Source organism: Caloenas nicobarica, chromosome 6 (genome assembly GCF_036013445.1).
Source record: "Caloenas nicobarica isolate bCalNic1 chromosome 6, bCalNic1.hap1, whole genome shotgun sequence".
In the NCBI taxonomy this organism is placed as follows: domain Eukaryota; kingdom Metazoa; phylum Chordata; class Aves; order Columbiformes; family Columbidae; genus Caloenas; species Caloenas nicobarica.
Window position 1 is genome coordinate 28,765,034 of NC_088250.1, and position 27,096 is coordinate 28,792,129.

Genomic DNA, 27,096 nt, shown 5'->3' on the forward strand with positions numbered 1-27,096 from the left:
CTATCCATAAACCATCTCCAAAGCATCCATAGGTGCCATGAAGTCCGTGAGTTGGCTCAGCCATGCTTGCCCGGTGTATGGCACGATGTGCATAAGACCGTAGTGCAATGAGCCATCAAGGAGCTGGGTGGTGGGTAGGTGCACAGCGTGGTCAGGGTACTATTGAGCATCCCTTGTTTTGGCAGGGGGATGTGGAGCCCTGCTGGGGAAGGCAGGGTGGAGCCGTGAGGGTAGTCCATGCTGGGCAGTTCTTGGTGCTGCTCAGGACCCACCCCACAGCTCCACACTGTGATGCATGAATTTGGCACCTGGACCTCTCTGCCTGCCCAGGGTGATGCTAGCGAAGTCCAGGAGGGCTGTGCCATGAACATCTGGATGTGCCATGAACACCTGGCTGTGCCATGCACATCTGGCTGCGTTGCCAGCAGTAAGAGCACATGCGGGCAGCAGAGCATCTGGCTGCAAACAGTCCCACCACAGCTCTGGGCTATTGCTTTGGAAAGCTTGCTGAGCAGTGTAAGAGCAGCAAAACCACCCAGGGCAGTGGATTTGGGGTCTTTTCATTGGCGTGTCAGCAGGCTGGGATGTGGAAGAGGGAAGCTGCCCATTTCCAGGGATTGTACGAGCAGGAAGGGCAGCTATTGGAATTCAAAGCTGTTTCCTCCACTGTAAATTTGTTCTTGTGTTATCTCTGGCTGGGCAGGGCAGGGGAACATCTTGGCTATCTGATTTTTTGCTGGAGTATGTTTAGGTCAGCTTCATCAGTTCCATGATAACATAGGAGAGGCATTCCTGGCCTCACTAGCAAAGAATTTTCAAGAGTAGTACAGGAATCTGTCATGCCGCAATGTCTCCTGAGAGCTTTGAAAATAAATGAGTAAGGAAAGGGATGGTGGATTTAAACACACCAAGAAGTGATGGAAAGAAAAGTAGTTGAGCCATCTTCTTCCTCAGCCTCCAGTCTAATGTGCAGAGATGCTCTCATTTAACACCTTGGCAAATGGCTTGGATCAACCCCCAGTAGACATCCCTAAATGGGAAACCATACAGTTTTAATCGAGACCTGAGAGATATAGGTATGGATCTCACGTAGCTGCTTTCTGGTTGCATATCTGGATTCTCCTACAAAACTGGTAGCAGCAGTGCTGTAACTCTACAGATGACCCAAATCTGACGTAGTGTTGTTTTTAATTTAAAAAAAATAATAATCTGGCTTTTGCATCTGAGTGTTGGCTTGTCAGAGTGACAGGAATCTTCTTACGTATTTTGCAAAGGGCACTACATCAGCAAGAGGAACAGGCTGAAGATTAATGGAGTTGTGGGAGGTGGAAGAGGAGTTGGGGGAGGGAAGCAGAGTTTGTTTTGGATGATGTTTGTCAATATGATTGACTCATGCTGTGCTACATTTACACACAGATCAGGACACATGACAAGCACATGCTTCCAAGTAAATATGAATGAGCCCCCAAGCCCAGCCTGGCCATGGGGAAGCTGCTGCTCAGTGCTACAGCAAGGTCTCCTCCTTATCGCTTAAGGATTCGCAGCGGAGGGAGACAAGGGGCTGCCTACCATCCAAACAATTTCCAGTGACGTGGGGTTTTTTATTATTATTATTTGTTCAGGCTATAATTCCATGTTTCCAGAAATAACTACCAAGTATTCATCAAGCAGCTACTGCCTTTAGCTGCCTTTTGTGTAAATCTCAAGTGTTTCATTACTCCCCTGGTGCGTTTTCTTTCTCTTACAGTAAATCTGAGCAGCATCTGTGTGGTGGGGGAGGCGATAAGATCTTGGGTTGAAAAGGAGAAAAGGTATGGCTGGCACAGGAAGCCAGGAGGGAGTGCAGCCTGAGGGGTACAAGCATCTTTCTGCACTGGAGGAGAATTCATGAGGCCACATCCAGGACCTGCAGCTACATCCCCCAAATTCAAAATCTAGCCAGTTGCAACTCTTTATTGCTGAGCTGAGGATTTTATTTTTAAACAACAATTGATTTATGACTTTTTTTTTTCCTCTTCTTTAGTAACAATCTGATAGTGCCTTGATCACTGCTTCAGAAGGAAACACCTGTAATCTCCTGGGCAGGTCTTGCCAGGTGCTGGGTTCCATCAGATCTTCTGGAAGCTGATGGGAATTGTGAGCGTTCTCACCTGGCAGGATCCTCCTTATTAGAAAACCTCAGAGTTGAAATTTCACTTTGGCTTCTCACATGACAGACGTCTTCTATGCTATCTTCCCACTGAAGAATTCCACGTGGCCCAGCTTTTGCTCATTGTATCGTTTTTCAGGCATTGACCAGACAGGAAATCTGACAGACTGGAGAAAACCTGCTAAAAGTTAATCAACTTTATTAAATAAACAGTTGGCTGTGGTTGTTCATACACTTACGAGTCCTTTGGCTTTCAAAGGTCTGGGACATGGTTTTGCCTGTTTGAGGGAGAAATTCCTGAAGTTCATTCGGTCCTGTTCAGCATGACTCAAGGGAGGACACTGCCTTCTAAAAGGGCATGTCCCGTTTTTCAAGGGTTCTCAGTAGGTCCCAGTCTAAGGAATTGCCTGGAACACATAAGGCTGAACTATTTTGGTACCTGGTGAGCGTCTCTGGGTGTGTCGTGGTGGTTGTGTGGCTGCAGCCAGCAGTCTGCAAGAGGAAGACAGAAGGAAGTGTTCAGATCTTGCAGAGTTTCAGCCCTGGAGGCATTGCATGGAGCTGCTAATGCTTGCAAAGTGGCCGGGTAAAAGGGTGTAATTGAGTGAGCTGTGGCTAGAGGAAAAGTTATTAATTGCAATCGTAGGAGTAGTTGGCAGCCTCAGTGGCTGATAGTCTTCTTCACCCTTAGGTGAGGTTGGTGTCTTCAGGTACACAGAGCTCTGGCAGGACTTACAGGAAGAGCTATCTATGGACCAAAGCAAGCTGATGATAGACAAATTCCCTTGGCCATGGGCTGATGGAATTGGTCAGCATACCTTCGTATACCTATGTATATGCTAAATCTCAGCCTATTGCTATAGCAGCTGCAGGCTCCCCGAAGTTGTCAGTTTTGGAGAGCAGCAGCAGAAGAGGACGGAGCTAGCTGGTGGCTCCCACGCAGACCCTGCTGCAGCTTTTTCTTGAGGCTTCATAACAGAATTAAGCAATTTGTGTCATGTGTTGCCATGGAGACTGTAAATCACTGTCATGCTAGACTTTTCTGTCAGAGCCAGTTTCTTTTAATTGCACCAACTTCCCTTGCAAATCCAGGGCTTGATTCTGAGCTTGTTTACCCGCTGTAATGGTTTTGCCCTGGGAACTGTGCATCCAGGAGAGCAGAGCTGGAACCAGGGATAGGAGCACTTGCACATTGAATATCAAATAGCTGGGGTCGATTTTATTATTATGGTATGTGACCACACCTCTTCTCAGGTGAACAGAAATTATAATGATTTACACAAGCTGAGATCTGTCCCACTTGTGTTCAGGGCAAGTTTTGCAACGAGGGTGGAGATAGGTACACTGCCTATATGTTGTGGTGACACATTGGGGCTTGGTGGTCCAGTCACACAAACTAAGCTGAATTTCCCTGTCTTTGGTGTTTTTATATGACTTGACTGCTCCAAGGGAATGGCTCAGCTCTTCCACTCCATCGCCATGTCCAGACAGGTAAATATGGTTTTGGGTAGTTTATTCTGCCTCGCTAAGAAATTGTTTTTCCAGGGGCAGCTCAGCCTCAGTGATACTCTTGGGTCAGCATTTCTCTTTTTTCCTTGCCATCTACCCAGAAGTAGACACATTTCTGACTCTCTCAGCATTACTGGCTTATGCTGTCCGGATACAGCTCTTACTGGTGTGGATGAAGACGGGGGTGTAAATCAGCCTCCTTCCTGTGACTTAACCAGAACCCTGATGGCATTCGTCAGCATAGGGTATGGATCCTTCTCTTGGCTCCTTCAAAATAAACAATATATAAATTGTAAGATGGTTATCATCAGAGCTTATTAGCATGTTACCACATACTGCTTTGTATTCAGACAATAGATAAAAACGTCTGTGCTTCATTTTTCTCAGTTGGATCTCCAGCAAACACGCTTATTCTTGCTCCCATCTGAGGAGGACTGTGCCAGTACTCTTGCCAAAAACACATGAAAATCAGCCCAAGTCTTGTGCACTTGCCCATAGTGATGTACCCAGCCAGTGCAGACGCGCTGCATGCCTTTGGGAGAGTTTAGTGTTTTCCATGAGGTGACATATGTTGTTTTTAAGGTTTGATTTATTGGCTGGTTTAGATGATAATCTCATCAAGGCATGAGCTGTCTTCTTGTTTTGCTTATCAGGGCAGGTGGAGGTGTAGAGGGATTAATGTACTTGGCTTTTGGAGAGTTTGCATCATGTACTTGCATGTTGGGAGCAGGTTCAGAGTGCACAAGGCCTCTGTGTAGCAAATACTTGAGGAACTAGGGCAGTTTGGTGGCAGTTGTCACTGCAGAGGACCTTTGGCAGTGTGCTGAGGACAGTACCGAGCAGGCATTTGCCCGGCCAGGCAGCGTGTCCTGGGACGGTGCCGCTCCGGCAGCTGCTGGTGGAGTAGAAACAGCCCTGCAGAAACGTCTAAACTTTCTCCCTTTTAACATTCAATAGAAGTTTTTGTCTGTTCATGCTAGCATCACCTAAAATATGGGGTCTTGTACTCAACAAACCGGCCAACAGTGCCCGACTCATTTGGTTTGTTTGTTTTTTTCCAGTTCTTGCTGGTTTTACCCAGGCTACATCATACTCAGTCTGGTAGCACAGACGTACAGTATGACCCAACTTCTGGAAATGATGGGAAGCAAATGCCCTGATTCAACCCATAAGCGTGTTGGGCAGAGTCACAGTTTGTACAATGGGCTAAATATTATCCTAGTACTTTGAGGAGCATTTCATGCAAGATAAGCTTGAGGCTTCTTAGAAGTGAGTTAGTGGGGTTGGTACTAAATGTCAATGAAAATGTAACGCTTGTCTGCTGAGCAGTAGCTTGTGGTTTTGTGATGAGGTCAAAAATCGTGCACAAACAGAGTACAGTTTTCACATCCATGGCCTGTCCCCCACCATGTCACTGACAATTGGCCTTTCATACTGCCCGGCCAGAGCAGCTCTGCTGTGTAAAGAAAGATGGGGTGAAATCTTGGCCACAAGCAAAGCAAAAACTTGTCATCAAATGTGTTTGAGGGGACAAAGTTTTAGCCATTGTGTGGCCTGAGCAGGATTATGCTGAAAGAAAACTTGGTCTTCCAAGCAAAAATGAGAAATTTACTTGAAATTCATAGGTTTCTATGCAGCCAAGCATGCCGCTTGTTGATTTGTGATCTTGTAAATATGAGAAAGTTGCTTGCTCTCTGACGTGGGAGTAAGAAACTTTTGCTTGGGATTATGATGAGGACCTGCAATAAGACTGGTTGAGAGCTCAGCTGGTGCTTGGTCTCCTTCTCCCCGTCCAGCAGCTGTTGCTTGCAGTGGAAATTCTTGCTGTTCTCAAGAATTTCTCCAAAGATAGTTTAGAAACAAGTAGATTTGATCATGTTTCTTCTTGCTCTGAAAATTTTGGCTTGTCTCAACTTGGACAAGAGGCCTTTGCAGTTATTAGAAGCCTCAGTGATCTCACCTCTGTGATCACCCTCTTTCTTCCTCTTACAGGTTGTTTTGTGGGGTTTTTTTTTTTACAGAAACTAAGACAGTTCCAACAAATTCGATTCATGGAGAAATGGCCAGTGTGTGACCTTAATTAGAGGTCAAGGCATTTAAGCCACACAACATGTAGATGATGCATGTGGGAAGTTATTCCTGTGTTTACAGAAGTTCTTCAAATGCAAGCTGTATTTTATCATGCACAACGTGGTGCTGGGGAGGATGGAGGAGAGGACATTCTCTCATTTAGAAAATTGAAGGTTTTTCTCTTTTGGCGTTGAGCAGTGACTGTGAGTAGGAATGTAACTCCCAGAGTTGTGTCCTGCTGGCACTAGTTGAGTTATGATACGGTGATCAGAGGCAAGAAGTAGCCAGGAAGCCTTGTTCTCATTACCTATAATACCTTGTGGACAGAAAAAGCACACAGTGAATCACTCAAGTTTCATCATCTTGATATTGTCTTTGGGCATTGCTATGGTTTGAATGGTGTGCTTACTGCATGCCTCAGGTGACCTGCTAACACTGGATGTTTTGGGGGGTTATGTTTTAGGTTATGGCTCAAATTCCACAGGCCGCTTTGGCCTGAAGATTTTTTTTTTTCCCCGTAAGTAAAGCTTAAACTCAAATGTGAATGTTCACAATGGGTTTTCATTTGTCTCCTTTCATGCACTTGCCTGCATGCATGGGAAGGTGGGTGTGTAGTGTGGTGAAAAGGTGTTTAGCAGAGCTGTGAAATGACTGTGAAAAGCCCTTTCTCAAAGGATGAGGTCTCCAGTATGCAGTAAGGAACATGGGACCCCCAAGAAAGTGCCTTTATAGTGCAATAATTTAGGAGAAAGGGACTAGAGAAACTAGAAAATGAACTTGGAAGTCTGGTATCTCTTCTTCAAAATGAAATCAAACCATCAGAGTGTTATGCTTTTGTGTGTTTGAAAAATGGTCTGAGTTGGCTTTTGGGCCTCTTTGGAAATGAAGAGTCAGAGTGTTTTGTTTGGAAAATATTAAAATGAAAGAATTTCTGAGGAAAAAAATATTCTATACTACAGGCTGAAATAAAATATTACTTGGTGGCTCAACTTGCACTATGCACACAGCAGCTGTGTGATCTCAGCTCCTAAGCACCACCATGGCCAGCTGCAGCACGCAGCCTTGCTCATGGTGTCCGAGAACAAGAGAGTTAAAAGTTGTCTTCTTAATTAAGAAAAATCCCTACATCTATTGGGAAGGCCTCCAAAATCTCATGTGCGGAAGTGGGGATACAAATCAGGATGCTGACAGTTTATGGAGGCTTCCCCAGAGCAGGTGGTCCAGGACAGTGCTGGTCCCTCCTCAGCTCTGACCCCAGCCAGCGCCTGCAGCCCCAAGGGCCCAAGCAAAACCAAAATGGATGGGAGCAGGTGCCTGCAGAAAGTGTCACCACAGCTGTTCCCGCACTGCATGGCTTGTGTCAAGAAAATTGATGCCAAGGAAATCAACTGCCCTCTCTTAAGCCTCATCATTAGCATGGATTTTTTAAAATTTTAATTATTTACTGTCTGAAAACCTTCCCAAAAATGCAATGGCCCTTCAAATTTGAGAGGTGGCCACTCATTGCCCATGTGATTGGAGTGAGCATCGTGGTAGCTCGTGTGCGGCAGGCAGGTGGAGGGCACCGCCTTCTGCAGCATATGTACCAAACTGCTCGCCTGGCTTCTTCTGAAATAAGCAGTCACTGCTGTTCAGTGTTGAAATGGGCCGTTCAGCATTGGCTCTCTCCTCCTTTCTCGACACACGTGTGCCCTTGCCCAGTTGCAATCAGTGAATCTTTTTTCCTCTTTCTCTGAAGAGTCAGTTCCTCCACAGCTCACCCAAGATGAGGGCAGCGATGTGACTGCACTGCAGGGGAAGCTGCTCTCTGGGCTCTCCAGGCTGCATCACAGCCACAGAAACCAGCCTTCCTGCCATGGCAGGGTTGGGGTTTTTTCTAAAAAGAAAAAAAAAAAAAGGCAAAACAAAACCCACCTGTCATTGCTGGCCTGCTGCCTTCTTGGTTTTATTTCTCAAATTTGCAAACGAGGGAGAAGAAAGCAGCTAAGTGCATTTTAGTCTGCCAGCAGAGCCAGGACTGGAGCTTTAACTCCACTTTCATCCATCACCACTGGTTCTGCCAGCAGATCTGGCCCCTGCACATAACACGCCATTTAATGTTTGCTGCACCCCAGGTTAAGCAGTGAAGAGTAGTAAGGCTCTAGCTTCTCAATTCGGTCACTGGCAATTGGTAATTATCTGGAACTTGAGAGCTGCGCTGACCCAGGGTGATTTTTGGCACAGCCCCAGCCCCTGTAGGAAAAGTATTCTCACATTTGGTGTGAATGCAGACGCATTTGGTGGCCGTCAGTGATCCTCGTAGAAGAGGCAGGAGTAAACAAGCCACAGCGGTGGGGTTGTCTGCACATGTAAGTGACAGGTCTGGGTTGTAGTAGAGCTGCTGGGGAGGGTAGGTGCTGTTGCTCCTGTTCAAAAGGACTTTGGATGTCAGTACTGCCTTCATCCTTACTTCTTAGGCAGCAGGTAAAAGCTGCCTTGTCCATGTTGTCCTCTTTTCATTGCTAACATGTGATCAGAGACAATCTCTTTCTCCAGCAGGTTTAGCACACTGGAAGCATGGCTACAAGTGCCGTTCCCAGCGAAAACCTCCCCACGTACAAGCTAGTGGTGGTTGGAGATGGTGGCGTGGGGAAGAGTGCTCTCACCATTCAGTTTTTCCAGAAGATTTTTGTGCCGGACTATGACCCAACTATTGAAGACTCCTACCTGAAGCACACAGAAATAGATGGGCAATGGGCAATTCTCGATGGTAAGCCAGCTACTTTTGTGGTCCCCTTTCTCTTCTAGCTGAGCATAAGTGCAAATAGACCTCAATGCCTCCCACGGCATGTTGTGCCCTTGTGTCCCTCTGACTCTGCTGTGGGCTGCCAGGAATTTAAGTGCAAACTGGCCCATGAGCTGCAGCTGAGCTCCAGCAAAGCTTCTGCTTCCAGTTGCATGGATTCCAGTTCTGCACTGAAATGTTTCTTGCAGGAGTGTAAAAACCTATAGATCACCATAGACAATCGGGGTAGACTTCTGTGAAGGGTGAATTACAACACTGTGAGGAGGCTATTGCTAATGATACTTCATTGTGATTAGGCTCATCCCCTGGGAAATAACAGTGAGTGAGTAACTGAATGAGGGTTGTAACCAGAAAGAACATTTAATCAAAACTGTCATCCAGTGACAGTGAAGAATTGTAACGCTTCTTAACTCTCATCAGTCGGGCATGATGTTTTCATATCTAGTTACCTGTTTCATTTAAATATGGGCAGGGTACCAACCTGGAGAGCTGTTGTAACCAAGATCTTTTAGTTATTTGAAGAAAAATCACTTTAAAAAAAAAACCCAAAACAAACACACAAACAAAAAAAACCCAACCAACCAAACAAAACCCAAACCAGGCAAGCCTCAAAAATATAAAACCAAAAAACCTTGATTCTGCAGGTGAGGAAAAAGCCCTGTATTACCTAAAGCTGCAACTTATTAGTTTGTGCTGCAAGAAACAGACTGACCACAGCCATAGAGGGAATCTTGCTGTTAAATGTTATAAGTTTTCTTTGGCTTTATACAATAATTAGGTAGTATGTAAAAGCAAGCAAATATTTTGTGCCTTAATTACCCAAGTGAATGTATGTGGCCACTAACACAACTGAACTACATTTAATGTCACTTGAGGCATGTTCCTACCTCCATCCTCATGTCATGAAGGCACTCAAGATCTTTGGTGTTTCTGCGTATGTGTCAGTGGTGTGTGGGGACAGAAAACTGGGTGATTGGCATGAGTGCTGGAATGTGGAGAGTGGTGGGGTTTTGCTGTGAAGACCATAAGCTTGGTCTGGAAACTTGAGATCTTAGATGCACTCTTAAAGATTTATCAGATACAATTTAGTGAGTACAAATGGCCCTGAGGTCCTTAAAGAACAGCCTGGCTTCAGTATTTAAGCAACTTAATTTTGCCAACATTTGTTCATTTAAATGCATTGGTAGTTGATCAGTGATATGAGGGTATATTTGTAAAAATCAATGCCCCAATATGTCTCTTGTTGTCATCTGCCTCAGAGATACCTGCTCTCAATTAACCAGAACATAATGTACCTGTGCACCTTTAATTTTTAAGTTCCAGTGTTGTATAAAAGAAAAATCGAATCCTGCTGTAAATGAAATCCGTACTTTCTTTTTAATCCAGAAGCCAGCCCTCAACCTTTACCTTCACTTATATGTTCTATGTTCTGATATAACAGTACCAGCTGCTATACACATTGGCTTTGGCTGAAACAACCTGTTTTTTGTAAATTATTTGGAAGTAGAGAAGATATCTTTCACTGAATATTTGGAATTTTTGTTCAGCCAAAAAAACAAGAAACAACCCTGACCTGGGTGGGAGCAGGAAAAGAGATTATTTTCCAACAAGCAGAAACTTAACCCTTTGTTTTAATGAAAAAGCCTTTTCTTTTGCTCAGATGAAGTTTAGTGGCTGCACTCAGGCTGAACTGAATTCAGCTGTGGCCTTGAATGGCATGTTGGGAATCCCTGACTTTCAGAGTTCGTGTGCCCACAGATGCCTTGCAGCCACAGAACTGAAACTGTAGCTGCTTCTTCTCTTTCCTACCATTTGAGATTTTGAACAATGAGAATTTTGGAAGAAAGGCAATATTCTTGCTTGGAAAAGCATGTGAGCCTTTACCATCTGCCTGGTAGAAAGACGGCATAAAGACTGACTCCCACGTGTGTCTTCTGCCACAGGTTTCTTTCATAGGCTTTGGACCTAGGCCATTCGCAGAGGTCACCATATACTTGGACAGCTGCTCTTGTTACGATTACATGTGGTTGCATGAATCACTTATGGTATAAAATTAGGGACAAGCATGATAGGAAGGGTAAAGATACCTCATGATAAATTCTAGGGTTTTCAGTTGTCGTTTATCATTAAATCCTTTAAAAGCTAATGTTTCATGTAGTACTTGGTGGGAAGAGGAAGCTGCCCACCCCCAAAATAGGGGCTAGTTAGAGAAGATGAGACTACCAAGTGAAGATAATAGTGTGAAGGGTTCCATAAGTTTCTAAGTTTGCAGAAATAGTTGTTAAAAAAAAAAAATACATTGGCATCCAACAACTTAATTAAAAAAAAAAAAACACGACACCACCGCCCACCCTGTTCCTGGCTGTTGCCTGAGCAGTTTTGTACAAAGCATCTCTAGCATTTGGTATCTGCACCAGCATTATGTTGTAAAAAAACCTCTTGTGCTAGCCAGCTTGCATAAAGGATTTGGCTTCCCTCCATGAAGACCTCCACCCACATTTATTCAGTAGCACTAACTGGCAGCATGATGAAATGTTTGACTTGCATTTTTTCCTTTGCTGAAAAATCTCACTGAAAATAGACTTAAATGGAATAGGCTTTTATTTCGGCTTTTACACCTCAGAGCCAACCTGTGTTCGAACTCTTCTTTTACATATTTGCTCTCTGGCTCGGGCATGTCTCTATGTCTATTTCCTCACCAAAGAACAGTCTATGATACTTGCTTGCCTCTCAGAAGATTGTGGAACCTGTGCTTGGTGTGTTCAAGTCCAACACTACACAAAAATACTTCATTGTTGGCTTTACACCAGCTTTATAAGACCATCGATGCAGTGTTTGGATAAGTGTTGTAGAGTGGAACAGGGCACTTAACCTGAATAAGGGATGCACAGGCAACTTGTGGCTAGTGAATTTTTTCACTTGCTACCACCCCAATGAGGCTTTAAGATCAGCCTCCAATTTTCCCTGCATAGGTTATCTTCATTATCTTCATATCTTCCCTGCTGTTTGTGCTGAAATCACCATGGTGATGTGTTTGATTAAATGCATTCACAAACAGGTGCTGTGTAGACACATCAGGCCAGAATTAAATGGGGGCCAGGGTTAATCTGCTTTGATTAACTGTTGCTCCAATTGAGTTGCTATCTTTAATTTTGTACACTCCTTTCTTTGTGCAGGCTAACTGAGCAATTATAATAGCAGAGGATTTATTTTGGTGTGGCTGCAAAATGCCAGACTGGAAGTATTAATCTGGGCATGAAGCCGAAGGTGGAATACCTTAATATGTCAGAAAGTTCCCAGTGGTTTAAAATTCCTTATGGCTCATAAGCCACACAGAGATTAAAAGCTGGAGAGGAAGAGGAGAGGAAGGGATGGCCACAACCATGTGGCTTGGGCGTGTCGATGAATTGTACTAATTTCTTAGCTGTCGGTAGGACTGTGGCAGTTGGTACCAGCAAAGCAAAGAACTGTGCGTGTGTGTTGTGTGATAGGAGGCTGTGGTCTCCCTCCTCTTTCCTTTCCTTCCCCTGGTATGATTTAGGTGAAACTCTCCACAGCCTAGAAGCTGTCTTCCTGCTCCTGAGCTTCAGTCTGTCATGTTATTTCTCTTCTTCCCAAGTCCTTTTCTCAATCCCTGGGTGCCCTTGCATTGGGCTAGACCTGCACAGCCCCGGTGTGCACCCCCATGGAATAACACCCAAGTCCCGTTCCTTCCCCCAGGCTCCTTCTCTGCCCTTTCCACCCATGTCTCCCATACATCCCTTTTTCCTGAGGGTTTTTGCTGCTAGTCATCCCAGGACAGGCTGTCTGCCTTTCCGCTTTTATCCTCAGGAAGCTTGGGAACAATTCAGCCAGGAGGCCAGAGGGAGATCAAAGGTCACTTCAGACTTGCAGGCAGAAGGGTTGGTTTGCGGCTTACTTTCTTTTTTTTTTATTTAAAATTCAGGTAGTGTCATTGAAGGAATTAAAATTCAAATTAAGTTTGTACTTTCATTCTTTTATTTGTGTGTGCAGTATTTTCCCTCCCTTAATTGCTGGGATATTGTAGCCTTGAAAGAGGATTTTTTTTCTTGGGTTGTGGGGATTTTTTTCCTGCCAGGAAAATTTTGATGTTGCAACGTGGAAAACACAAGGCTTTGAATACTTGCTCTTTGCTAGAGAAAGAGCCTCTTTAAGGCCTCATCTTTATTCTGTTTATTGATGTGGAAGCCTTTCTTCTGAAGGCCCCTCTTTTCTTTTTCCTTAAAGAAAGGGCAAGAATTCGAGTACTCGGATTTTCCATGTTATAACATCTGTGTATTTAGTTAGGGCACAGAGAAGGGCTCATAAAAGCCCCAGTGTTTCCCTGTCGTGTGTTTTTGTCTGGGGAAAACTCTCGTGCCGGGGCAGTGTGGCTGTATCTGGGAAGGAGCAGAAGCATCAGAGTGACCAAGCGATGCATCTACCTTGCCTTGTTCACAGTATGGGCACCTTATACCTCTTCAGGGTGACTTGGGGTGTGGGAATACAGAGCATAAGCTGTGGCCTCTGCACCCCATCTGCTCAGCACCCAGAATACCAGTTCTTCAGCTGAGCCCATGGCTGATGGGGGCTGCCCTCGCCCACCATGCTGCCGATGGAAGGAAGATGAAGACAGTGGGGATTGCTTTTCTCAGCCTGAGATTCTTTGGTTTGACTTGACAATTCATGTTTTCCCTTGAGCTTAGCAATCAGCAAGGCAGCTGGAGATGGGGTTTCTGGCCCCAACTGTTGAAGGAGAGCTGCGGTGCCGAGAAAAAAGCAAGTCTCAGAGAGAGAAGCACCAAGAGGAGTCTGGTGCTGTAACCTGTGATAGCAGTGCTCCCCTGACAGTGCTACATTTCCAGTTCTGCTCTTTGCTCCAGGGATTTTTCCTGTATTTCACATTAAGAAGTTGTCAAAGAAGGAGAAAATGCTTAGGGTCAGGCTGCTTTGCGCTGCTCCCCTACTTGATGCTGTGAACCCAAGTTCCTATCTGCCTGCTGACCCATCCAGCCCCTTAAAGGCTTGCACGTGTGATGGATGGATGTAGTCAAAGGGATTTCACTGGAGACTGCTTGCAAAAATCAGGTCATACACATTGTGCTGACTTTTCCAAGCACAAGATTGAGGTAGGCACAAACAACTGTGTCCTGTCCCCAAGCTTCGTGATGTGCAGCCACTCTTCTGGATGCTGGAAGGCAAGAGCTGTGTTGAGCTCTGTTCAGGGCTGGCTGCAGAAACATGCAGTTGCTGCTTGGTACAGGCCACCGGTGTCTGATTTGGGCAGTGAAATCCAAGGGCTGAAGGGTAGAAAATGGGTTTATCCTGCCCGTCTGATCATCTTTGGCCCCTTAGGTGCCATGGACGGTGGAGAAACTCTCTTGAATTGACCTACACACATAGCTGCCCAGCAGTGTAAAGATAAAGCCATAGGAGGGAATTTTGCCTAGGTATGAAAACAGAAATGCACCTGCACAACCAGATCTGAGCTCCCCAAAGGCTGGGAAGACTGTGTTTGAATCTGAACTGAACCCAGCCTAGGCTCTAGAAAAAACACTGCCGTGACTTAGATTTCGTAGTGTGTCTCTGCCTTTGGCTTAGATTTACATGGCTGTGTCTCTGGATGGGCACTCAGAGTGCTGGCAGTTGTAGAGACATCGCCACATAAAATACCTGGAAGCACCAAGTGCTTCTATTTTGGGCCACAATTTCCTGTGTATTCCTGGGCTCCTGTGTCTGCTCAGAAGTGCTCTCTAAGCAGCTGCACTTTTGTCTAACCCATCAGGATTCACAGGAAAATAGTGTGTAAAGCTCTAAGGGTGGGGCGGGATTCAGTTAGCAAGGAGTTCATCACAACGGTTGGGGTCATATCCACTGGAAAGTGGAAAAGGGCATCTCTTTGCTGAGCAACCTCTTACCTGTGAAGCAAGACACCTCCCTGCTGAGTTCTCACAGCCTAATTGCTCTTAGTTTAGCCTCCAGCTGATTGTGTGGTAGCTCTCTAAAATGGCTTTGCCCTCTTTGGAAGTCTGTTCCTACATTAGACATATTCCTTGGCTTCTCTCTCTCTTCGCCAAATGCTTTTGTTAATGCTCCTTCTTGCTGCTTCTTCAGTTGAGTTTGTGGGAACTTCACCAAGTTTGCTGTTCCAAGTCCCTGACCATGCGCTCTGCAGCCTATGAATTTGATTTCAGTTCTTGGAAGAATGAGGTAGGGGAAACCCGCTGTGCTTTGGTCCGGCCTTGTTTCCACATTGGTTTTAATGTGCTGCCAGTGAGGCAATTGCCAGTAAGAGGCAACTGCGGGTGTTCAAGTGTACCAGGGGAGGAGAGATCTCTCAGTTATTCTCTGCTCGTGATTATTTCTATGTCTTCTGGCATCCTGTCTACAGAAACGGGGATTTTAAAAGAAGATGAATGCTGGCTAACATCATAAATCTCCTCACCCCTTTAGGAAGCCAGTCAAATCACCCTTCCAGTTTCCCCTTTCCAAGGTTTCTCCTTGCTACTTTACCATTTCTGTAGATAAGACTCGTCTTGAAGCCTTTATGGCACAAGATTACAGCAGGAGCACAGCTGCTTGCATCTGGCCCTTTTTCAGTGCTGATGCTTTCCAGTACGTGGTCCTGTCCTGCCTACGAGGGATCCAGATTCCACTCTCTTCTCTGACCATTTACAATTCATGTAGCACAGAAGTGTTAGGATGGGAGGGTTGTCTTTCTGAAGAGCACATTTAAAGTTAAAACAAGGGCTTTCTCTGCCCATCTACATGATGCTTAGCTTTGCGTGAATAACCCATCTGAGATTAACCTTCACTGCTGTGTGTCTTTCACTTGCATTTCCAAAGTGCCATTTTACATGCTGACTGGACTTGCCTTTCTACAAACGCTGCAAGTGAATTCCCTTTAAATAGCAACTGCTGACACAGCAGCTCAGCCTGTGTTTAGCGTGATGCCATGGCCAAGATCTGGGTGAGGCAGGAGTGGCAGGACCACAGCCCTGTGCTGTCCCTTGGGTGTCCCCACAGCCCCCCTGCGCTTGTCCCGTATCCTCTTACAGGGGACAGAAAGGTTTGGAGAGGCAGCAGCTAGGGATGGGTTGATGGGTACAAGAGCAGAGCTGGATGCTCCTCATGTGTTTCATGGGAGGTCTGCAAATGTGCCAGAGCAGGGGGAAGTCCCTAAGCAAATTACCATGAAGAATACGGCACATCCATCTCCACCTTCCTGGCCATGGCTTGTGCTCAGGCACCTGCCCTGTCTCAGGGTGGAGGGAGGGCAGGAGAGCCTGGACCCCTGTGAGAAGCCATCTCACTCCACCACAAGTTGGGAAAGTGTGTTGGAGAGGGGAAGGGAGTGTTCGTGTGTGTGTTTTGGTTGTCAGCTCTCAGCCCTGCCCTGACATCACATCCAGCTGGTGCAAGAGTCAGATGAGGGCAGCCCAGCCTCTCCTTACAGGTTGGGCAGGTAGGAAGGATTAATTTCCTTTTCCGTCCTAGCCATGTGGTCCTGGCCTTATTCTATGGTAGCAATTCTGCCCAGGGCATAGAAATTCTCCAGTGCATGCAGTGTCTTTGGGTTGTTTTTCTGTTTTCTTTTTTCTCTTTTTCTTTTTTGTACAGTCCTTAAGAATAGCCTGGATGCCTTTGAGCTGAGACTCTTGTCTCCTAGATTTTAGAGGGGAGAAGCAGGATAAAAGGCTACGAAAAGATACCTTTGACTTTCCAGCAAACTGTTTGGCAAACAAGCCTAAATCTCAGGGTCTCTGCAGGAGGCTAGAAGCTCTTTTCACCTTAAGTCTCATGGAAACAGACACTCAAGACCAGCTAAGGCAGGTGAACAAAGGAGGCTGAAGGCTTTAAAGGGCCTGTCATCACCAAGTAAGGTCTCCAGGTCCTCCAGCATAGCTGCCTTTCTTCCAGACATATAGTGAAGGTGCGTGGGCTGGCACTGTGACGTGTACCATGTCCGCCTGTGGCCACCCGGGCTGATGCAGCCAGTAACACTGGCAGCAAAATGGACTTTATCCTGACCCCATCTGGAAACTGGGGCAGCCTGAGTGCTCACCGCTATAGAGAACATTTTGCTGGGACTGTGGGCCTACTCAGACTAGAAAAACCCATATCAAGCCCTGCTGCTCTGTCAGCAGAACACTCCTGCCACAGTCTCCATCCACCAGTGCTTTGGGCTTTCCCCATCACTTGTGGGCAGCAGCTGCTTGCACTGTGGCTGTACAGTAGAGGTGGAAACTGTTTCCCCACCCAGCCCAGTTGACTGGGATGTGAAGACATTCCCTGTCGTCATGAAGGTCCCACGTTTGCCTCTAGGACACAACAATGTATTTAGACTATTATTTCTGAGCGGCTGACGCTCTTTGAGCTCACACCACATTTGTAATGGCATAGCCTGAACTGATGTTGTACCCTCCTCTGTCAGTGTACAAACTGAGGCCCAAGAATTGGCATTGTTGTGTGTACTAATCAGTATGTGGTATTCACCCAGAAGGCTGGTGTAACTTGCTCCACATGTGGTCCATGATGTAGCTGATGGGACCCCCTGTGAGGCAGAGTGATGCAGAACCAGGGAGTTATGGTCACATTAGAGAGGAGGTTGATCTAGTGGGGAACAGCAGCTGGGTTGCTGCCATAAGTGGGGTGGTTTAGGGGATTTGAACATGGATTTGGGCATTTTCACAGAGTCACAGAAACACAATCACTGTGTAGGGGATGCAAGTCACTTAAAGCTTTTCCACCTGTTTTAATTAGCTTCTCAATATCAGCACATCACTTGGGACTAAATATTTAAGGGGAGTTCCTCAAGGCTGTACCATCTTGCTCTGAAAGCACATAAATGTGTAGAAATAATATCCAGGTATTGAGAAAATGAAAATGCTTGTAGCTGTTACTCTGGGTTGTCTACCAGCTTGGCTTTACCATGCAGTTTTTAGATGGTCCCTGACATTTAAACTGGCATTTACTGACTCTTCCAGGCTTGGGTTTTTCCATATGGGGAACAGAGAGCTGGAGAGGGAAAGACGGAGGGCTGTGAAATACTTTGATCTGTATCTTGTCAGAGGAGCAGCTCCCCAAGTTCAGTGGTCACTATTTGGTACTGGAAAAGGAAAGTAAAATCCACTTAGTTTTCTTCCCTCCATCCACTCCCAGTGTAGGCACACAGTGATGAGTGGGGTCTGGGAGTATTTTTTGGTTTGTAACAAGAAACCACCTTGTCCATCCAACTTGCTTTCATCAAATCTTGCAGCTTTTGAGAGGATCAAGCCCAGCAGAGGCAGAAAGGCCATGTAGCACACATAGCAGGCAGAGCAGCTGCAGGTCCTCACAGTAACTAAAAACCTTTGTTTCTTTTGTCCTAGTTCTGGATACTGCAGGCCAAGAAGAGTTCAGCGCAATGCGGGAGCAGTACATGAGGACTGGAGATGGTTTTCTTATAGTCTACTCAGTGACGGACAAGGCTAGCTTCGAGCACGTGGACCGGTTCCACCAGCTGATCCTCAGAGTCAAGGACAGGTGGGTGCTGCGGAGCCAAGTGCTGCCTGACCCCACTCCCACTGCTCGGGAGACCATGCCATAGGGGGGTTGCACATCTCACCCTGCTCTTCACCACCTGGGTGTCCAGGACAAATCCTTGTGTGGGGCTTTGCAGACATACATATGAGGAACAAGAAATGTGTTACCTCTTCTGATAAACTTGGAGTGCTTTCAATGTGGAAAAGTTTAGTAGCGTTATGATGGAGTGAAAGTGGGTCTGGAAAGGAGAAACTCCTGCTGGAATGGTCTTGCAGAGGACTGTAAGAAAGACAGATCAGACACCTTTGAAGGTAATCAGTTTGGCTTTGAAGAGGGAGGAAGGATGCTCTGTGCACAGGGCAGGCACTTTGGGAATGCCAGCAGGGAGTCAGCAAGCAATCTGCCCTAATCGTTTTGTGTGTCCTGGCAGCATCCTCCTTCGATGGCTTCAGTTTGTGCCAAACAAACCTTAGAAGGTCCTGCATGATTAGGAGCTGTGAACAAGTGTCTTGAAGGGGGAAGCATCTCACTGTATTTCTTACAAGGGGTGTAATGCAGTTAATGCATTGTGCTCTGCAGCAACCATTTTCAATGAATAAAATACCTGTGCGTGACTGGGGAGAAAGCAAGAGAGGTCACCCGCTGCCCTCCTTGTGCGTGCATGGGAGAAGGCAGCGCTGAGAGTTTAATCGTGGTAAGCAAATGCGTCTTGACAGGGTGAGGGGACGCTGCCAGGGATTTATCTCCGAGATAACTCCCTCTTCCCATCCCGGTTCAAGAGGCAATGAACCCATCCTCACTGGGTGGGGTGTGAATTAAGCCCTCATATGTCTGCAGCTTTGAAACACTTAGTTTTTCCATTCATAATGGCTTTTAATTATGGAAGTCATCGAGAAAAGCCACCAGAGGGTTTGGGCCTCGTTGCTGGCTTCCTTTCACAGCTCTGAATAACTTCCCCACAGGAAGGGTGGACTCGTATCATGTGAGGTTCACAGCTGATAGCTCTTCCCGTAAAGCATCCAAACCAGAGCCCACAAGAGTAAAGGAAAAACCACCCTTTGATGGCATCTAAATGAAGAAAAATGTCAGTCACTCAGTCTGCCTCCCCAGTCACGACAGTCTTTCCTTCACTGCCAGCTCAGCTCGGGGCAAATTAAATCTGTTTCTGAAAGCTGAAGAAGACAGGACAGTGTTTCCTGTAACCTGCCCCAAACCGATGTTGGTTTTTTATCTAATTCAACTTTGTGAAAATACAGTGCGATGTTCATTGTTTTGCTCTGGACTGAAACTTTCACCCCTCCACGGGCTGCACAAACGCGGCGGCCGGCGTGTGAGAAGCAGGAAGTGAAACGGGCCGCTGAGGCCGTTTGTGTTTCCCCGCTCAACGTCACCCAAGCGCAGAGCACGGGGAGCTTAATACTTCTTCCAAAACCTGAGCTTGTTCAGCAAACGGCAGCGGTAGGAGCAGCGTGAGTAAAGAAACTGTCCCGCCAGACCGGCACATAGCTGGGAGCAGCATCGCCCCAAATTTCAACCTAGCCGTCTGTTCTGGCGACTTAAAATCCAAAGGAATTGCAGGCTGCCGCATTAGCAGAGCTGTTGAAAGCCTTCCTCCTGCTTCTTTCCGTAACCTTCATTAACAGTAAAACTTAGAACTATAGTAGCTTTGTCCAACTAGCAATCGTATGGCTTACAACAGGGAACAAAGTCCCCATAGAGATTTATGCCTGATGTAAACAAGGCAAATGAGATACCGTCCAAATGTAATCCCTTTCTTATCACCGTGCTGCAAGCCAAAAAGGAATCAAATAATCCTGACAAGCAAATGTTTTGCTCCAGAATGATCAGAGTCAAGATACATCAATGCTCAGGTATTAAAATTAAATCAAAGCCACATTATCAGAGCAAGTAACTGTAAGACTCGTTTAAAATGCAGAGTGCAGTACGGTATTTTTCCAGCCAGGGTAATGGGGCAATGTGCCAGAGAGAAGATGGAGCACTTATTGTCTCGATGAAAAATGACACAGAAACACTGTTTGGAACTCCAGAGTTACTCAGGGAAGTGTTTTATGCAGAAATGAGTACAGCCATCTGCTCTTTACCCCAATAAAATCAGCTCTTGCAGCAGAGAACAGCGGAATCATTTTAGGAGGGTTTAAAGTTGAATATAAGAAAATAATCCTGCAATAACTGTCCCCACGCTAGCAGTGGGGAAGGCCCTGCAACACAACTTTGCTCTCCGTGTCCTGCAGCTGGAGGAGCGGCTCTGCGGCGGCTGCCGGGGTGTGCGGGCAGGAGCCGCACTGCCAGGGCTGCCCGTGGTGCAAGCCGGCTCAGTTCGGTTCAGTCGCTGGAGCTATGGGGATTTCTGCCGGGGAAGAGCCTTAACCACACACCTTGTCAGGAGAACCTTGCATGGGATGTGCTGTGGATAGATGGGTCTCTTCTCAGGTGGTGTCCAAAGGCTGTCACTTACATGCCCCATAAAGTTAAAGAAATTCTGAGTATTGTTACAGAGGTAGATGGTTTTGGTACAAAGGGACATTTTTTTCACCAGGTTTTTGCTCTGGGATTAGAAGCAGGTAATAGCATCTGGAAACTTAGGAAGATTCTTTGATTCCCTTCAGCATCCTTCCAGCTACCACTGCCAATCTTTCAGTTTGTCTTGGGGTGACAACTGATGGGGATCTTTCCCCCAGTCATTTTCTTCCCTGTGAGGTGCTCCCCGAAGTGCCAGCTCTCCCAGAGTCCATCTTTTCTTACCCCATGGTTGTGGGTACTCTCAGTGGATGACTCTCTGCCAGGACATGAACTGACACCAGTTCCTCCAACATAGCTCATTACCTTGCAATAACAAGCAGCTGCCAAGTTATGTGATTACTGTGATGCCCTAACTGTTAGAAAAGAGGCCCATTCTCCTGTTCAAGATCTGTCTCTGAATCTCAGTTAATTTCCTGACTAATTCTGTAGTTCTTCATCTAGCTGGATCTTCAGTCTTAGCTATTATCAGTCATTGCACAAACGGTGACGCTAAGTCCCTGAAGCGTCTGCAAATAAGAATGCTTGCATGCAACTTGTCAAGTAAATTTTTACGATATCAACATGTGTGTAGCAGAGTCTGGGGCCCGATGTGTATTCATTTGGTCTTTCTTTATATTTCTTTACTCGAATGTGGTATGTCTGTAGCTGAAAATGTTAGATGATACAAGTATCAAAAAGTGAAACTTATGCTCAGCATTTTTATTGTAGTTTGCTAATAATTGGATGGTGGTTTTGATTTTTTCCAGAGAGTCCTTTCCAATGATTTTGGTGGCAAACAAAGTTGATCTAATGCATTTACGGAAAATTACAAGAGAACAGGGAAGAGAGATGGCAACAAAACATAATGTAAGTTTGCAGTATTGTTTAGTTGGTTCTTGTAAGTCCCATTACAGGCATTCAGAATTGAATTCCCTCCTCATTTGGAGCTGTATTAAAGCATTTGTCTTACAATCAAACATTTGCAATTACATTTTCAACTACTACAGAGTAGTAGCTGTACAGTTTCTTTTCACTAGGGCCAATTCATTGTTGAAACTAGAGCCGGTGTGCTACCCCAGGCTGTGGCAAAGCTGTGGCCATTATGAAGCCACTTGTACAAGGTGTCTGCGAGAGGTGAGAAACACAGAATGTTCAAAATGAGAGAAGCGAAAAGGCGGAGTTGGGCATTAGGAACTATACCCAGGTGTCGGTAGGAACTGAGTTTGTTAACGATAATGAAGTTACAGGGTTGTTAAGCTTATATAAGTCTGGCCTACCATCTTAGCTCTGCATTATTCATGCCATAGTTTAGCCTGAGAAATGGGTCTTGGATGTGTGTAGATAACACGATACTCCACTAATCACCTCTAAATGCCAGCAGCCATGAATAAATACCCAGAGGGAGGCAACAACTCCTGTAGGACAAACCAAATGGAAAGGTAAAGGCAAACAAGCCTGAGACTGCTTGGCAGCTTGCTGTGCCCGAACAGCAAACTGTGGTGTTTCTAAGTAAGCCACAATGGGAGTTTGGCAGGGCAGGTTCCCTCCCTTCCCAAGGAAGCCGGTTTCTGTAGGAACCAGGACACCTAAACTGCAACACGCTGCACCCATCTGTACACACATGCTTTGGAAAAGGCCCTGTACAAAAATACATTATCAGAGGCAGTTTTATAAATCTGCCAATGTGCTGGACAAGCTGTCTAGGAGGCCCCATCTGGCTGTCAGGCTTTGAAAGAGAAGATCATTTTACACTGAAGGGGAATTGTAATCATGAAATATTCATGCAGTAGTCCTAATAAAACGTGGCAAGCAAGAATTTTTGGCAAGTGCTCATCTTTCAACAACCTTCGGCTATTTTCATGTCTGCTAGCACAGCTTAGAGGGAGAGAACATCTGACAACATGAAGTGTCTGATTATTCTTCCCCAAAACTGGAGTTCTGATCGCAGCTGTTTTGTCTGGTGCTTATTCCAGACCTTTCGTAAGCACTTGCTGACCTTGCTGTGAGCATGAAGGTGTTGATAAGCAGTGTCACGACAACACTTTGTTTCCCTGTATTTCCCTGGTCTCGTAGGCACCTGATTTCTCCAGCCTTTAGGGTTTTTAATTTTGAAACTGGTTTGCTACCAACATGTGGGCTGTAACTAATCTCTTTCATGATACACTTCTGTCCTCCAGATTCCATATATAGAAACTAGTGCCAAGGACCCACCTCTGAATGTTGACAAGGCCTTCCATGATCTCGTGAGGGTTATAAGGTAAGCTGCAAACCCTTCACTTGCTCACTGCTTGTGGACAGGACATGCAGGAGTCAGGAGGGGCCAGGTGGTTTGGGGGTGGAAGTTTTCTGGGGTTTATTAAACTTTCTAGTCCTGTATCTGCACAGGGATGTTACTAAGACTTAGTTACACTTGTAGGACATCATTGCCAGGCAGGTTGAGAACTAGCTGTGGCCATGATGAAAAGCTATTATTCAATTAACAGTGCGAAGCCTACTATAATGATCACCTTCAAAAGGCTGGTGTTGAAAGCTCTGGACCAGTAATTTGGGTTTTCATAGCTTTTTTCTCTCAGGGTCTAACATTGCCAAAGATTAAAAAGGACTGGCAAAAAATTCTACAAAATTCTAATATTGTAGGCAACTTCTAACATTTTCTGCTCACTAAATGGAAAAAATTAAGCTGCTTTGTATGAGAAACAGCATGACCTAATGGCTAAGCCACAGGTTTCCTCCTCAGACTGCAGAGGTTTGTTCCCAGTTTTGGCATGAGCTGCTTTTCCTCGCTTTGGCAAATGCCGGGCGAACCCCTGCTCCGGCTGCCGGCAGGGAGGGACTGCCTTCCAAAAATCCCAGCTGCCCTGCAGGAAAAGAGCTGCACGTACATCTCAGCGTCTCAGCTGATAACCTCAAATCTCGCTGAGAAGATTTGTTTTTCTGGCACCAGTTGTCTGCCAGATTTTCCTGAGCCCTCATTTTTCATGTTTTGGGAAGGTCCTGAGCTGAAATCATGCTCCTCCTCACCGTGCAGTCAAAGTATCTTGCTTGGCAATTAAATCATGAGGCATTTATTCACAGCATATCTGTACTTGTGAATATCTTAGCGCAGCCTCGAGTCAGCCTTCATCAAAAGCAGATGGCACTGCCCACTCATCCCACATGTCTCAAAAGCAGGGGGCAGAAAGTCTTTGGAGAACTACAGAGCTGAGTTGGAAATGTCCCAAGCTGTTTTCCAACTGTTCTGTAACTTGGCATTAGCCAGCTAGATATTACTTCTGTGTTACAGCGAGCTCTTGCCATCATCTATTCTACTCTGGGGGAAAAAAAAACCATAGCCAAAGTAAGATGGTGAGGCTCTGTTTGCTTTCTTTACATAATACGACTCTAGACAGGCTGGAAGGAGTGTTGTAAGGAGACATCACTAAATTCAAACCCTGAAAGTGCACTTCATAACCTCAAAAATAAGTGATGCACCTTAGTTCCCTGAGTACTTGCTGTGAAAGTCAAGAGCACCAGAGACGTTCACAAAAGCTGGAACTCAGGCTAAGTCAGAGAGCAGAGAGATGCTGTGTGATCCAGCTGCTTATTTGCCACAAAGCAGCTTTGTTTGGTCTTTGGACATTGCAAGCCGTCCACAGCCATAGGATGGCATCACCCACCAAGTATTGCTTTTCTTTTCTTACGTGAGCTTTTCCAAATAAAATGTAAATTCACAGCTCTCTGATAGCTGTGCCATTCCTGGAGTGCTTTACAAATGTATAGCCTCCTCAGAGCCCGTGTGAGTTTGCAGCGTGAGGACACTCGTTCAGGGTTGGCACTGGTTGTGCTCCTTGAACTTGGCCGATTCCCAGTTTATTTAACGTTATGCAAGAAACTGTTGTCTGGAAATAATCCAGAAATGAGTCAGGTGATTGAGTCTGCCCAATAGATCTTTTAAATTTCCTGATACCCCTTTTATGCTGCAGCAATGCATATACAAGGACTGTTGCGGCAGAAATCTGAGCAGGCATGGGACTTGGTTTTCTGCATCTCTGAAAGTTCTGGAACACTGTGAACAGCTTGCAGCCACTTAGTGTTTATTCAAATTAACTTTAACGTAAAAGCTTTCTGGTTTTGAACTTTAAAGTTTTATGTTTTCCATGCCTCCAGCCTTTACACTTACTGAAAAAAATCTTATTAGTCAAAGCTGAGTTTTTCAGGTGGTTGCAAGCATTTGGGAGCTGAGGCTGTAAGAAAAACACCAACTAAAGCCATAATGATTTGTCCCCCAGCTATGTCTCATCCTCATCCGGATAACGTGGTCTAAAAACTCAGTTTAGTGCCTGGCATATTACATGGCAAAGAGGCTGGTTTTGAGCTATTCAAACTCTCAGCTTGGTTATTTAGACACTTGTTTGAATCTACGGAAGCTGTCAGTGTTTGTATGGTTTATCTTGCAATGAAATCTAAGTCTATGGGCTGCCTATTGGGTGTTTGAACTACAAAGCCGCCTTCTGTTGAATTTGCACTGCTGGGCTGAGTGGCTGCTGCAAACGGGTACAGTTGCAAACAGGCATTTGGGCAATGCATTGTCTTAATGAAAAGGGAGAAGCCCTCAGTGTAACGTTTTGGAGGTTGCTCACAACCCACCTGGTGGGGGCTGCGGGAGGGCTCTCAGCTGCCTCTTTCTGGTGGCCGTGACTTCAGACAGCCAGGGACAGCTTTCTGAGGTCAGCTCACTCTCTGTGCTCTGCTGCTCTTCACAACTCGCAAGGGAGGCCAGAGCCCCGTTGGCAGCAGACTCTGTTTTTTCATTATTATTTTTTAGCCTCCCTCTATCACCAAGTCCACAGCAGTGCAGCTGGCTCAGGGCAATGCCGACTGAAAGCAAATCTTTGCAGGAGGGCTTATTTCTCTGTGCAGTCTGTATCTCTTTCATCCTCTTCCCTCATGAGCGTTAGCAGCGGTGTGATGGATGACGTTTCGTTGCTTAGAGCATCCCTGTTCCCCAGAGCGGCCCCGGGCAGGGGAGGAGGCAGCAGTTCACCCAGGGCAACCAGAGGCATAGTGCCCTGGCAGGACATACATCCATCCCTGCCCTTAGCCGTAATGTTTGCTCATGGCTTATTTCTTCCTTCCTTAAAAATACAGGCAGTTGTCTTGTTAACTGTGTGGCATCAAGAGCCACGTGGTGGTGGAGGGGTATATGGAGCTACATATGCAAATACATATATGCACACCAAGATGCTGTTCCGCTGGCTGCCCAGGGCTCTGGATGCTGATGTCCGACCCAGCCTTGTGTCTCACCTGCTTGTTTTCCTCTCTGTCTCCCAAAACAGGCAACAGATCCCAGAGAAAAGCCAGAAGAAGAAGAAAAAGACCAAATGGCGAGGGGACAGAGCCACGGGCTCCCACAAACTCCAGTGCGTGATTTTGTGACAGGACCACCTGGGAGTGCCTTGGACACCTCCCTCCTCCCCCCTTGACCCACCACCAGCCCAGGCGACAAACAGCAGCACGATCCCGCCGCCCCCCCGGGCTCCCCAGGGCGTCTCGGGCTCGGAGGGGGCAGCTTAGCGGGGTCCGGACCCCCCCAGAGGGGAGCTGCACGTCGGGGGCAGCGTGGGAGCCACATGAATGGGAGGTGAAAGGGATCAGCAGGACCTTGACTCTCGAACATCCCCAGCGCCTTCCAGGGGCCTCCATGACATTTGTTTAAAAAAAAAAAAAAAAAAAGTGTTGGTTTTATCTGCAAACATTTCTCCTTCTGACCCATTTCTGAACAGCCATGAATAGCCCCCCTGTTTGGTACAGTCGTCTGTGTATGTGTGGGGGAAGGGAAAGGGCTTTTATTTTCTTGCTCTAATTTTTTTTTTTGTCCTCTTCTCCTTTTTCGTTGTTTGCTCAGCAAATGCTGGGTTGCAAAGAAGCACGGCTGGGGTTAGATTTTTTGCACTGAGCTCTTTCTTAGGCAGCAGTGCCAAAACACGACTTCATATGAAAGTGCATAGATTTGGAGGAAGAAAATGAATTCCAGCTGCTCTGGGTGCTCCAGACATTGTGTCAGACTCTGGAGGGCAGCCAGCTCACAGACCATAAACTCTGGCTTAGGAAAGGAGGTTTGGGCTTGGATTATTTTCTTTTCTTACCCTTTTGTCAAGAGGTTTTGTTTCTGTTTTGTAATTTGGGGCACGTTAAAGTTAAGACGTTTTGTTAACCTGGAATTATTTAAATTAAAGTAATTTACAAATGGAAGGGTATGTCATCTTTAAGGGCGGGGGGAAGGGACAGAGGAAGTAAAGCCTGAACTGAATTTGTTATCTGGGTGTTGAATTTCTCCCTCATAAATGTGTGTAAAGTGGTGTGATCTAAATCCCTTTTTATTATTTCTTAACCTTTCCCTGCAAAGCTGTTCCTGGGTAGATGAGTTGTTTTGCTTTTCCCAGGCTCAACTCACACACACACACACACAAAATCTGTTTATGGGCTTTGGCTCAGTGTTTCTTCATTTCTGCTTCTCCCCTCTTTGCTGAGAGTTGGTGACTTGAAAGGAAGAGGTGTT

General features: G+C 45.9%; 1 protein-coding gene across 2 annotated transcripts in view; it reads left to right on the plus strand.

Moving 5' to 3' along the window:
- The window catches only part of MRAS (muscle RAS oncogene homolog), a 41,375-nt gene extending 14,505 nt beyond the window's left edge, over nucleotides 1-26,870 (plus strand). Inside the window, exons 3-7 of one of the 2 annotated variants that reach the window (XM_065637524.1) lie at nucleotides 8,264-8,477; nucleotides 17,885-18,038; nucleotides 21,326-21,425; nucleotides 22,736-22,815; nucleotides 25,874-26,870. In XM_065637524.1, the coding sequence (XP_065493596.1) occupies nucleotides 8,285-8,477; nucleotides 17,885-18,038; nucleotides 21,326-21,425; nucleotides 22,736-22,815; nucleotides 25,874-25,973 (627 nt within the window). In that variant the 5' untranslated portion in view covers nucleotides 8,264-8,284 and the 3' untranslated portion in view covers nucleotides 25,974-26,870. The remainder of the gene's footprint in view (nucleotides 1-8,263; nucleotides 8,478-17,884; nucleotides 18,039-21,325; nucleotides 21,426-22,735; nucleotides 22,816-25,873) is intronic. The other variant, XM_065637523.1, reaches the window with a different exon arrangement.
- Nucleotides 26,871-27,096: the final 226 nt, after the last annotated feature.